This window comes from Alligator sinensis, unplaced genomic scaffold, assembly GCF_000455745.1.
Source record: "Alligator sinensis unplaced genomic scaffold, ASM45574v1 scaffold173_1, whole genome shotgun sequence".
Lineage (NCBI taxonomy): Eukaryota > Metazoa > Chordata > Crocodylia > Alligatoridae > Alligator > Alligator sinensis.
In genome coordinates this window covers 1723057-1737287 of record NW_005842207.1, presented here as the reverse complement: position 1 = coordinate 1737287, position 14231 = coordinate 1723057, and the positions used below count along the sequence as shown (strand labels likewise).

Here is a 14231-nt window from a genome sequence, read left to right as displayed (position 1 = left end):
GGGAAAGAACTACATTGCAGAGATAACCATTCTTCCTTGTACCTTGTATTCACCGTGATTTTATATCAAAGCAGCTTCAGTTTGTGCTCTCGGTTTAAAGAATACCCTACTGTTTTTAGCGTAACCATAATTTTAATCTGTATTAGGTGAGTTAATCTCGGCCAGCCAGTGTCCTTGCTGCTGCTGATGCTCAGCCTTGCAGCCCACCCACGGGAGTGAGTGGTAGCAGGATGGCACAAAGGGCAGCAGCCAACCCCTTGTCCCTCCTCCCCTAGCCGGGGCCTCTCTGCCAATCAGTGCCGAGGGGTGGGGCCACAAGAGCACAGCCAAGAGATATCCACGGATTTTGCTTTTTATGCTGTGACTAACCCATGAAAATTGTTTATTTTCTCTACAATTTAAGTAGACCTCTACATATAGAGTTAGTACATCAGAAGACAGTAAAGGAAACTATATTGTTCTGCAAAATATTCACATATGAACTAAATACAAATATGGAGTTTCAGCTTAAGGTTTACTTTTTGTCCTACAGAAAGTTTAGAAATGCATGAAAACAAGCTTACAGATAAAGTGCCTTTAGAGTAATTGGTACGGTGCTATAAAAAGTAAAATTGCTGTAATTTATGTAAAGGATAATTTAGTAATGCACTTTAGAAGAATCAGGGTTATCTGTTTAGTTGTTTCAGGGTTGCAATCTTGTATTTGAGTTTGATTGTAGTTTTTTTACTTGCAGTTTTATAGGCACAAATACTTGAGGGTACAATTGACATAATTTAGAATCTATCTTATTAGTTACTTAGCTAACATCAGATATCTGTTAATAATCATAGTTGCAAAAACAGGGGATTTGGATGTTAAAATCTGTCCCTTCAGCTTTTGAGCCCTGCTATTACAAGTTTTTAGTAACATTGAGAGGAAGCAATATTTGAAACAATGTGCCTTGGTTTGATATTTAAGCGTGTGAGGTGCGAGTACTGAAGGAGCCAATGAGTTCATTCTGCAGTGTTTTATGGTAATTATATTTGCCTGAATATACTAGCCAGCAGTGGCTGTAACTGAACTGTTTGCTCCAGGGAGTTCAGGAAAAGAAAGCAGGAAATAATACACGTGCTGATAAATGCTACAGCGTGATCTCTTGATGTGTTTTGTTTTTCTAACAAAATTATTTTGAGCCATTTTTTTTTCGAGTTCAGTGTTTAAAAATGCAATTAATCTTGAGAGAGAGAGAGAGAGAGAGATTTGATAGTTGGAATATTGATTCATTATTCCAACAAAGCTTTTATGGATCAAATATATTGATTATAAGGCATTAGTACCTGGTGTTCACAGTTAAGATAGTGTGAGGCACTGTGAAATAATAAAAAGCCTCTGCCTCAGAAAGTTGGTACTAGTGCTACACAAAACAGAAAACAAAAATTAAATTCTTACTTAAAACTCCTCCTTCCATTCTCCAAAGCCATAGCTGGAATTTTTTATAAAATACGTGAAGTCACTTTAAAGAAATCTTGCTTTTCAGCGGATAAATCCTTCTGCAGAAATGGTTATGATAGACAGGATATTTAACCAAGAAGAAAGGGCATCTTTGTCCCGGGATAAGCGTCTTGCACTAGTGGATCCTGGTAAGTACTGCTTAACTTCAACATCCTAAATTAGAAAACTGTATGTGTAACCTGTAATGTTAAAAAAATGTGTCCTATTTGGGTTACTTAATTTTCTAAGTCATCACCAGCAAATTTAGGAATGCAAATTGACGTGTTTTTCATCAAAAGACACTCTAAATTTTAACATATTTTTGGGGAAATACCGTATGTTTATGCATATAACATACCCCAAATATAATACTCGTCTTGTTTTTGAAGAAAGACTGAAGAAGAAAAGATTTTTCTAGAGTTATGTCTGTACAGAGCCTAATCTTCAGCTGAATTATCCTCTCTTTCCTGTTTAAATAAAGCTAAACTAAGAGGAGAGAGACTGGGAACAGTAGCGGACAGCAAGATTACCCCAAGGAAGGTCAGCTTGATAAGTAGAACATCAAGGCCATTGAAAAGGGAAGACAATGGTTAACACCTCTGAAGTGAAGGTGCGAGCCAAGTCAATTGACATGCTCAGCTACCTGAATCGCATTGCAACAGCAGCTGCAGTGTGGAGTCAGAATCAAAGCAGGGTGCTTCTATCCTGATCGGAAAATCAGCTTCCCTGTTTACTAGATGCACCCCAATTTTGGGGGCCTAATTTTATGGAAAAGGTGCAAGTTGTATGTGAGAAAATACAGTATATGTTCTAGGCACACTGGAAAATGAAAACCTGCTATAATCACATTGCTTAGCTTCATTCCTTACATGCATAGGGCTTGCTTTTGAGTCTGCAGAGGCAGAAACAATATTTTAAGTGAAGTATGGATTTCCCCTTTCATGTTTCTTCATGTTGTTTTCACAGCCCAGTGATGACTTAAATGCAGCATTGTTAACCAGTTTGTTGCTGACTGCTATAATCAGAAACAGTCAACTTTCGTAATGTAGTTCAAAGCTTCTGTTGCATCCCAATGTTTTTGTCTAAGTGGACATTCAGGGCATGTAAGATGGAGAATTTAAGATTTAGATGTTCAGATATTCTATGAGAGTATTCCACCAGACACTGTATTCACATAGCTACGGTGTTTGTGAATTTCTTTACAAATGATGGTGCAATTAATGCTTTAGTGCCTTATTTTGTAGTCCTTATTTAATGGAGTAAGAGATAGTGGATGTCAATCCTCATATTTCTGTCAGGTTAAAAGGTACATGACCATCTTCCCCACCCACAGGCACACGTGTGCTCTGAGTGCAGTCATCTGTGGATACGTAATAAAAGTTGGTCAACCAGTAAAGGTAATTTATATAGTTCTTGAATGACTCCCTTTAATGCTATATAACAGGGTAACACATAAATGCAGGAAAAGGGAGGGAGAACAGAAGATAAAACAGAAACCTTTCAGCTAAAACTAACAAAAGGAAGTTCTTTTTCACACAGCGTGTAATTAAAATGTAGAACTCATTACTACTAAATGTTGTGGAAGCTGACAGTTTGGCCAGATTCAAAAAGGGATTGGACAGATTCTGGAGGAAAGCCGCATAGTAGCTATTGAGCATGGGAGTATGAATACAGCCTCTGAAACAGAACTTCCTAGACTTCAAATGCTGGAGGCTGAAAGGGAGAGAGGAACAGTGGAAAAAACCCTGGTCATACCCAGTTCACTCTCCCTTTCAGCATCCACTATCTGCCACTGTGTGACGCAGGATGCTGGGCATAATGGACTTATGGTTTGGCCCCGTAAATGGCATTTCTTACGTTCTTATGAAATTGGTCTAATTTTGAGGAAAAATCTCTCAGATTTTAGAAATATGGCTGTTCAATTTCCCTTCTTTTCAATGTGAAGTTTGGTTCTTTTTTTACTGTGAAGTGCATGGCTACTGTAAAGGGAGACCTTTTCTATGTATAAAAAAGGCTTAGAAGTACTTGAAAGACTTCTTTTACTTTTAGTTAGAAATATAAGGAACACAAAGCCAGGGGATTTGTAGGACTAGAAACCTGAAGTAGATCAGTTGAATGCCCTTCAGTTGCGCAGTTAGTTGCGCAGGTTTAGTTCTCCTATTATTTTTGACATCTCTCAGTAACATCCCTTCACATGAGCTTTTGTCTCTTCTGGGTTTCCTAGTTTTCCTTTCAATGATTGCCCATATACATATTTTCACTATGGGTGTACCCTGCCATCTCCCTGACAGCTTGCTCTGTTGACCTTGGTATTGGATTCATTTTGTCCTCCCTATGGAACCATACTTTGACCCTTATGCTAAAGCTTCTTACAAAATGTTCCTTCAGGAAGAGGACTTCTGTCTGTTAGCCTTGGGGGCAGTTGAAAATGTCTCAGGAAAAGGGGTTCTCCAGTAGTACCTCCTTGGCTCTAAAGAAGAAGGGAGTACGGTGTCCTATCTTGAATCCAAGAAGGCCCAGTGCTGTCATTGGCAGGCTCAAGTTCAAGATGGTCACCATGATGGCAGTTATATAGCACACACAGTGTAGTACCGGCTGCTACTGCACCGTCTTTTAGTACTTCCAAAAGGAAGTACTAAATGATGGAGCTATAACAATGGTGCCATAGCGGCACGGTTAGACAAGCCCAAAGTCAGCAAAGGCCCAGCCCAAACAAGAACTTTTCCTGCTCGTTAAGGGCTCTCCTACAATGACAGTGAAGAAATCCTTCTTGATTCTGAGCCACGTGGCTGTCTGTTCTTCTGTAACACTAGTGTATGCAGTCTTGGCTATGCACTGTTAGTTCCCTGGAAAGTATACTCTAGTTGTGAGTGTGACATCCCTCATGTAGTTCAGTCCTCCCTTACTTGGTGGAAAGACCTGTTCAGTGTGTGCAAAGGAATGACCTTTTTCCTCTTTTGTCCATCTGTGGTCATTCTGATGGGTTCCTCTGTATTATGTCAGGGATCTTTGACGACCTCCAGGTGCAGAGTCCCTGGATAATGAAGAAATTAAGACTCCATATCAAAGTAGGGGAACTCATATGGTAAGGAGAGATTCCCAAACCTTCCTGTACTACATTCAGGCGTAGTATGTACAAATCATGACAGACAACATCACCAATAAATTTTATAACAGCTGGCAAAGTGGAGCAAGCTCTGCCCCTCCATGAAAGGAAGCAATCAGTCTGTGTATGGCACTTGGGCATTTGACATCGACAGTGCATCTCCCTGATCTTTAGAAAACAAAGGCAGACTATTTCAGTAGATTAATCTTCCTATGCCACGGATGGGAGATCAGACTCTGGTCCATTTTTGCAGATGGGGGTTACTTGTAACAAGTGTGAATCTTTTTGCTTCAGGTGAAGTCTCTAGTCAGGCACTCTGCTTGATGCTTTCCTTATTACATGGTTGAAACCCCTCCTGTTAGCCTTTTTGCCCCAAACTATCCTATTGGGTCTCCTCATCATGAGAAAGGACTCAGCCCAGATGATAATGCTAACTACTGCCTAGCTGAGATTGTTTGGATCCCAGAACCTTCTGCCAAGGTTTTCCCTTGGTTTTGCACTTCATTATCCTAGAATAGCACATAATAAAGGTCAGAGCAGTGCTGAAAAAGGGATACTCTGAGATCACCCAAGGCATTCAAATAATTTGGACTATGTTTTGGTCATGGGAAGTGGCTGGCTTTCTCTGGGAGGGCAATGTGCATACCACTTAATGTTTCTACTCATTCATTTGATCAAAACTGCAAATTTGATCTGCAGCACACTTGTGTATATACTTAACTTCAAATTTTTGTGTAGTTCAATTAAAGCAGTGTGCTTATATGCTGACATTTACAGAAGAAGCCACTTCACTGTCAGCATACAAATGATTTCTCTGCTTAGTTGGACTCTTGGGTTTGCCACAACAGTATTTTGTAAAAGCCAGTTGAGGACTTTAATCTCATAATTGGTTTCACTGTCTCTGTAATGTTTACTGGACATTTTCAAATGAGGAGGAGAGCAATTATGAGCAAAGCTTTCTGGTGTCTGGATATTATTGTGGGGTTGTAATAGGGTTATCATATTTTCAGGAGATTGGGGGAGGGGGCAGGGCAGTCTCCATTGCCCTGCCCCTGCCCATTCTGTTGCTCCTCACTCCTAAGCCACAGCCTCTCCCCCCCAGCCCTGCTGCTGTGCCTCACTCCAGACCCACAGACTGCAGCCCCTGCCCCCTCCCAGCCCTGCTGGTGCCCCTCAGTCCTGACTCGCAGCCCCCTGCTCCCCACAACCCTGCCAGTGTTCCTCACTGTCAACCCACAGCCCCCTGCTATCCCCAGCCTTCCAGAGGGGTCCCAGCTGCCCCTGTCCCGACCAGGCCAGAGCATGGTGGCTTGGAGCGAGTCCAGCCCTGGCGCAGGAGGGAAGGCTTGTGACACCCTCCACACTAGGCTAGGGCTGCCGCTCTGCACCAGGAGGCCTGGCCATGGCCCACCTCCCTTGCCCCTTCAGCATCTTCTGGCCACTCCACCCCTACAAGCATGGGCACTGGCCCCTGTGCTGCCTGCCTGACCACGGCCCACAAAAGGCCCCCCCTGCCCCTTTCCCCCACTGGAAGGGGCAGGCAACCCCCCCAGACTTACCTGCCTGCAGTTCCCGGGGCGAGTGCACATGCAGTTACCTGCAGCTCCCTGCCTACCATTACCCCTCCCCCTGCTCCCACCAGCAGAGCAAAGCAAAAGCCTGGACATGTGCTCAGATTTGAAAAACCCACCCAGATGGAGATAGGAGGACTCAAAAAGAGGGCATGTCCAGGGAAAACCCGGGTGTGTGGTAACCCTAGTAATACCTAGGCAGATGTCAAAGTGCTTGTTCTGTTTAGTATAATCTGTAGATATTATTGTCTTTGGCATGCAATAACACCAAACTAAAATGTTTGTTTTTAATTTTCAGATGGTTATCAGGCTGATTTTTGTTGCTCTGCCAAGCAGTTAGATAAAACAGCTGATGAAGCACAGTCCAGTAAAAGTGATCATCATCAGTCTAGCAAAACACTGACTTCTCAGTGTCAGACTACCAAAATGCATGTAAGAGATCGACCAAAATCCAGCACAGCAGAATCTGCAAATCATGACAAACTTCATTTAGTGCCTAACAACATTGTGACACCACAAGGAGGAAACAATTCTACTAAAAAAGCAGAAAGCCTCACTAAAGCTTTAAAGTTTGAGAAGGCTAGCTGTTCTCCTGAAAGCCAATTCATGGCTGTTTCTGAAGAAAAGGTAGTTGGTAAAGACCTTGCCAAGTCCAGTGAGAATTCATCAAGTTCTGAAGACTTGTCAAAAACATTGTCAAGAGCCAATCATGGTACTCATAATAAAATATCAAGGAATACGGTTGAATCACATTCAAAGGTAACATGTAATAATTCCCTGCAGGAAAAAACTCCAAGGAGCTCTCCAAAGAATGAGGTTTTACATCCTGACAACATGAAAGGCTCTGGTGAATCCCAACAGGATTTAAATACATTCAAAAACATTTTGGAACTGAAAAAAACTGGGAGACAGTCACAGAGTGAGGCTACTGGTGGTGGCTCTGTAGAATTAGAATTTCCAAATTTTTCACCTATTGCTTCACAGGAAAACTGCCTGGAAAAATTTATTCCAGACCACAGTGAAGGTGTTGTAGAAACTGACTCTATTTTAGAAGCAGCTGTAAATAGTATCTTAGAGTGTTAATAGTTACAGTACCATGGACAAGTTATGTTTCTCTTAGTAGGAGCAAATGTGAATGACGCCACAAGTACAGCCTGACATATGTCAAAGGTTAACCTTTCTAAACTAGATTTGTTCTGTGTTTGAGAGCAATACTCATTGTGGTTACAGTGAGATATCCAGTAAAGTTAATCCTTATTAGAATGCAGTCTGTTAGGGCCTACACATTTCAAGTGTTATAATGATAGTGCTTATGGTAATTGTTTAACACTGCAATTTATTGAGATTGCAATTCATTTGGCCCTGGATAATAAGGTAATATACTGACAATCACAGTCATATGATAGGACACATTTATTCAAGATTTTTTTTAAATTGAGGGAAGCAAAAATCTCCCAGTCCTCCTTTACCCAAAATCATCAGATTTGAGTTTTTCAGGAAAACCTTATGATTAAAAACCCACTGTACCTCTCTTCAGAAATGATTGTCTGTTTGATGTAGTACTGAAACTATCTGTTTTAAGATTTAAATTTGAAAGATGTTGTCTGTATGTTTACAGGGCTTCATACTTAAAGTGCTTTTCTGTTGTTTCTCACTGAACAGAAACCACTACATCACAATTTATCTGTAGTGGGTAAATTTAGTCTATGGAACAATACTGTATGTGTCACAGTCAAATGGCACAATGTGAACTGTTAAATGCTAAACTAAGGAAGGAAAAATGGAAGCCAATAAATGTCAAAGTGTAAAGAAGGAGGCCATGACAGAGCCACGGATTTATTTGATGGATATTTATAGATAACATATATATGTTAACTCTTGAGGAAAAGATTTTGAATTTTGTAATTGGACATAGTCAACTTAAGTCTTTCTGAAGTGGTATAAATGTTTTTGTTTTTTCAGACCAAGTGTCAAAAGCACTTTTATTTGGAATCTGTGTTACAATATTAAGTAGTTTATACTTTAAGAGGACATTAGCCTTAATCTGATAAATTTAAAGGCCAGTGTTATTTTTGCTTGTTTCTGCTTCTTGCTGTCAGAGAATGTTAGTCATCTACAGCAGCAGTCATAATTACCAAAATATGTACAGACCAAAGTCAATCAGTTATCCCATTGTTAAAACATATCTAAAAGTGTATAATTATTCATTCATATTTTAGAGCCAAAGGAAACCCCTGCATGGTTTTTGTATTTGGCTTATGTTCATGTTGATGAGGATAGAATTTTATTATTTATTTATTAATCTGTGATGTTCTCTTTTTTTCTGCCCATGCTGCTTTTTTACTAGTTTACCTTGATCATCAGTGCTTTTGGGCACACAAGTGTTCTGACATTATTAAAGCAAATCTAGTATGTCTGTCTGCCCAGAAGGATGGATCTTGTGGGTTCTAAGGCATACTCTTTATCTATTTCTGTCTCCCTGTTCCTCACAAAAAAATAAACAGATGTTCCAAAACTTTCTGATTACCATTATTGCCACCTAAAGACTCATTATGATAAACTGTGGTTGTCAGTTAGATTGCCAGAACTGCCAGGAAAGAAAAAAATAGACAAAGTTTTGCCCTCTGTAGATTTGTACTGGTGCAAAGAGGGTAGAATTTGACCCTTTTGCTAGCTGAAAATTACAGTGCAGCACATTATATTGAGCTGCAGTCTACTTGTGATCACTAAAGAAAACCAAATCCAGTAATGCAACCTGAGAAAGATGATGTTATTTAACGTATAATTTAAGGTTTAATTCCTCTTCAACCTGAATGGAATTATAAATATTTTTGTACATTATGAATTGCGGTTTTTTAAATTTGTGCCAATTTTTAAACGTAAGTTTGTCAGAATCCAACATTCCCAAATGTCATGTAAAATATTTAAAAATAATAATAGGGTATTGCCAGTTTTAAATTTCTAGGTGGGCATCATTACGATAGATTTAGGCAGTTAGCTCTTTTCCTGTTGGTGATACTGACTCTATAGTTTTTGCCTATTGCCTGTGAGATTTGGTACAGATGTCTGTATCCCGACAGCTGTATATCTTTTAGCTCTTTCCATTTTCTTTAAAAACTCTTTAATGGTTAAAGAGCCATTATGAACTGTCGAGGAAGGAAGACCCTTAGTTATATCAACTACATAATTAGTTTTTATGTTGTAAAAATATGAATGCCTCTTAATAGATCCTGTTCCTCTTTGTTCCCCCATAAGCAGGGTATAAGAGTTTCAGACCCTGTACAGCATTTACAGAACTCAAGTATCAGATTTTGTGTACTTCATGTTTTATTTTTTGGGAGCAGCAATTTATTGAGAAATATAAATGAAGACTGAGAAATGTTCTTTATCGTTGTTTATTAGGTCGGATATATGTGTGTGTCCAGATTTCTTCTGTCAGGAACCCATTGAACAAAGTTCAGTAAACCTAGCTTTGGATTGCTAACATTACATTGTTCATTAATCTGAATCCAGTTTTAGGAATATTGGTACTCAGTGAAGCAGAATAATTTTATTTATTGTTGTTTAAAAGTGTGAATTTGTTATTAAGCATATGGACCCAGATCCAGTGAAGTACTTAGATATATCCCTAATTTTAAGCACATATTTAAATATTTTGCTGGGTCAGCATCATGATTTCCACTGTTCTTTAATACTGCCTAAGATTAAAACAAATTTTAAACTGGCAATTATGAAAAATATTTTAACTTTTAAGAGTTTAGCATAATTTATCTGTTAGATTAGGGAGGCCTTACAGACTGACTTCACGTAAAGAGGATGTGTCACTTATTGTCAGTGTGGTATGGACTTTATTTGCTTAAATACCTTCATTTGTATAGTATGTCTCACTTGAAATTGCTTTGTATACATTTTGTAAAAATATTTATAAAATGTTTTGTAAAAAAAAAGTATAACAAATTGCAGTTTATTTTGTTATGTTGGATAAATACTGTTAAAAGACACAAGTCAGTAAATATATTGTTAATTCATGGATAGGAAATGTTTAGTTGGAAATTACAAATTGAAACAACCATTGCAATACAGCCAAAGATTTGGGAAAAAATGTCTATCTGTGATTGTCTTGATTTAACCAAGAGGAATATTTTCTTTCCAATGAGGGTTGTTTTCAGTATCAAATAATATGGTTGCAAAATATTCCTCTGTGCCATACATTTGATAATGCAACTGTATTATGAAATAATATATTTGAAAGACCAGCTTTTTCATCTAATTTCTGATATAAAAAGAAGATATACTGAAAATATACTAATAAGGCTGTGCTCATGTGGTAGCATAAGTACAGCAGTCATTTTAATTTTTCTCTCAAAATGACCTGGTTGACTACAGATTATGTTATCACAGAAATCCTTAAAGTGATTGGGTAGCTGAAAGAGGAAACAATATGGCAGTAAGGACCAAATCATATTGACCCTGCTGAGATGTCCAAGACAGGGAAAAGGGTACAGGGAACCCTGTGATACACAGTACTTCTCAGGTTGAAAGCATGATGTCCCTGATATACTTGATGGGCGCATCTACATGAGACACTTCACTGCTCAGTAGAACTAATTACTGCACAGTAATTGGCTCTAATTATGAGTAAATTTGCTACCTGCTAATGCAAGTAACAAATTTACTTGAGATTACTTAATGTGCAGTGGCCCACGTATAGCAAATGTGCTCCTGGTCAGTTGGGTAGCAGCGGGGTAGGAGATTGCTCCCTGCCCAGAGAGAGAGCTTACACTGAGCTCAGTCAGGGACAATGCCCTGGCAGCAGGGAGGCTTTGATCTGGGATTGCAGGGCCAGGGCTGAGAAATCTTTATCTCCCAGCCCAAGTCCTGTGGTCATAGGGCATAGGGCTGGGAAATCCTCTCCCAGTATAATAAATAAGTGATGGCATGCCAGCTCCTCCTCTCTGCCTCAACATGACTGAAATATGTCAAGGAATACTGACTCTGTTACTTAGAAGTGGCAAGAGGCACTTTCCATCACTTTCTCTATAGCTTACAGAAGGCATTATGGTTTTCAGTGACATAACACAGTTTTTTGTCTTGGTTGGGGTGGCATACTGGCATACTTCTTACTTCAGCTCAGTTATGTGGAAGGCATAAATATTCCATGAACACCAGAACCAAAAAAGGATTTAAGCACTTAAAACAATTAGATATATGTTATGTTTCCATGTCCAAAATTACTATACAAAAAGAGGCGGGAAGTGGGGGAGTGAGCGGGGGTTGGAGTGTTGTAGCTATGAAGGTCCAGGAAATGTATGAGGGGCAAAGGGTTTTTTTGGTGATGTCTTTCATTAGACCAACTGTGTAGTTGGGATACATGTTAGGTGAGCTTTTAGGCACAAAGTATCCTTCCGCTGTGTCTGCTTCTCTCCCAGATTTGAAGGGTGCTATGTGCTGAAAAGTTTGTTCCAACACTTTCTCCCATCTTTTATTTGTCCAATAAAAGATGATAACAGAAACAGTGGTCACCTAAACTTTTAGGTGCCTTAAGTGACTAGGTTCCTTCCTTTAGGCCCTGGCAGTGACTGCAGATCTGCTTTTGTGCATGTCCAGAAATTCCTTGATGTAAGCAGCTAGTCTGTCTTGCTAGCCTAACTCCTACCTAAGCCCCAGTGGGATCCAGAAACTTGGCAGAATGGTGCTGAATTTCCCTGAGGTGCCTGACTGCATGTATTGGCAGGATCCAGATCCCAAACGAAAAGTAGCTGTGGCCATTTTCTTTTTAAAACAGGGCTGGAGAACGAGAAGGAAGAAATGACGGTGTGCAAAACTACTGGTTAAGAGTGCTTGTCCAGGAAATAGAAGGCTTGTGCTCTGTACCATCTTCAGCCTGAGGAAACTCAAACCCTTATCTCCCAGCTCCCAGGAGAGTGCCATTGCCACCAGGCCAAAGGCCAGGGTGGGAGCACTAGCCAGACCTGAGCTACTGTGCAGAAAGAAAAGCAAGATGCTTGGGGCTAGATCAGTGGTTCTTAATCTTTTCAGATTCAAGGAACTCCTCAGAAAATGTGTGCTCTTAGTTTTCAGTCATTTTTAACTACAGAAAAAAATAAAGTAATTCTTCTGTTGCAAAGACCACAGCAGATCAGAACAATTGTAACACTATAGAGTCTTTGAGATCTCTGGTTTAGTTTTGTGAATTATATTTGCACACCTAAAAGTGCTAACATTGGGTGACACCCCATGGCAACCTTGCAAGGATCTCAAGGCATCCCAGGGTGCCATGGCACCCCGGCTGAGAATCACTGGGGTGGAAAGAGGCGTAAGAGAGAGCATGACTAGCCCCTCACTGTGGTGAGGGAAGTCCAAAATTCTGGTCCCAGCTGGTCAGTTTTTTAGGAGGGTGTAAACAGGTGGGGTCTAATCTAGTGAAATAGTAAGTGCTTCTATCTCAGAACAGGCTCTACTGTATTAAAATACATCCGAAAAGGAAACCAGAGGGTAGACTGTTTCATGATACATATTCTATTACTCTCATTTATATCAGTAAGGCAAAAAAGAAGGCTTTGTTCTAAATGCTTTTCATCTCCTTCACTCATTCATTACTGAAATGAAGGTGGAGTTACATCTCAGTTATGTTTTTTAAATCTCTTTATAGAATGGCATATCTAAAACCCTGGGCAAATGGTTATATTTAATGGTTGGCTGTAGATGTAGCAAAGCAATCTTCCCAGACATCAAATACGTTTAACATGTAGGTTATTCCACAGCTGTCTTCACTTTAAAGTATCCTGTCATTATAATCTGGGAGAAATTCCACTGCACTTCATCTATCATCTGTGTGGTAGTATTTGGCCTACAGATATGAGGTTTGGATGTACATTTTCTGAAAATATCTGTTTGGACTGAGTTATTTGAGAAAGAGAGCTACCCTTTCACAATTTCTGCACTCATATTTGATTGCCAGAATAAACCTGATGCACTGGAGATATGCAAGTGATTTTCAGATCTTATTCATAAAAGCTGCCTTTCACCTTTAGGAAATGTTCTTTCTTGCTTATGTATAAAACAAAAATTCAGATTCCAAATTTTAAATAGTTTTGCGCTTTGAATTTTATTGGTTAGTCTCCAGTGTATTGATCTATTCACTCTCACATTTTTGGTTTTTTGGACTATAAATTTTTGTTCTAAACAACCAAGTCCTTATGCAATAAATCCATGCACTAGAAATTACAGAAAAATTGTGCTGGATAAGTGCTCTTAAGGATTGCCTCTGAGCCAGGCAAACTCCTTTCTTTTAAAACATAATCTGCTTTTGCTGACCTGAAGAGAAAGGCTAAAGGTTTGGGAATGGAACCTAGTTATTTCACTAACTTGTCAAATTCATTAGTAGCTGGGTTGATCCAGTAGCTAAACTAATGATAAAAGTGCTCCATAATATGCTAAGCATATGCCTATTCTCTTCTACATCTTTTGGAGCTATGATTTTCACAATAATATTTCTATATTATATAGTCCTTTACATTTTTAAGCAAATTAAATCTCTTACTAGGCTCATCAACTGCTCCTGACCCTCATACCCTGATTTAATTTAGGTCAGTAGATCATCAGTTCTTGGAATTGTAATTTTATAGTATTCTTTCTACCTTCCATTCTGTAACTTAAATCTTCATGTGGCTACAAGAAAAGAGCATGCAATTTGGTATACTGGTATATGTGGTCAATGAACCATGACTACAGTGGTTGAGCAGTCTCTTTAAATTAAGCTTCAAATTTACTATCAGTAAAAATGTGGGCATATCATAAACCATTAACTTGTGGGGAGTTTGATTAGTGGTCAGTCAGTATGCCTGGGATTTATGTCAAGCATCATAATGGGGTAATACTGTATGACTGTAAGCAAATCATATGGTCAGATTTTTAAAAAGAGCTCTGCAACCCCTTTTGAAAATCACTCTATTAAAGTCTAGTTGGGAGGAGAGCTATTTTGAAAACAGCATGTGTGGCAATGAGTCTCAATAAGGGTACTGGGGTTCCTTGAGATCCTTTCAGAGCTGCCACAGGATGCAATGTTAGTACTGTTAGGTATG

At 39.3% G+C, this 14231-nt stretch overlaps 1 protein-coding gene across 2 annotated transcripts in view; it reads left to right on the top strand.

The window, feature by feature from the left end:
* Window positions 1–10240, top strand: part of BICRAL (BRD4 interacting chromatin remodeling complex associated protein like) — a 64533-nt gene extending 54293 nt beyond the window's left edge. For both annotated transcript variants that reach the window (XM_006026730.3, XM_025207737.1), the window contains exons 11-12: window positions 1517–1619; window positions 6446–10240. In XM_006026730.3, coding sequence (XP_006026792.1) covers window positions 1517–1619; window positions 6446–7230 — 888 coding nt within the window. In that variant the 3' untranslated portion in view covers window positions 7231–10240. The remainder of the gene's footprint in view (window positions 1–1516; window positions 1620–6445) is intronic.
* The last annotated feature ends 3991 nt before the right edge of the window (window positions 10241–14231 follow it).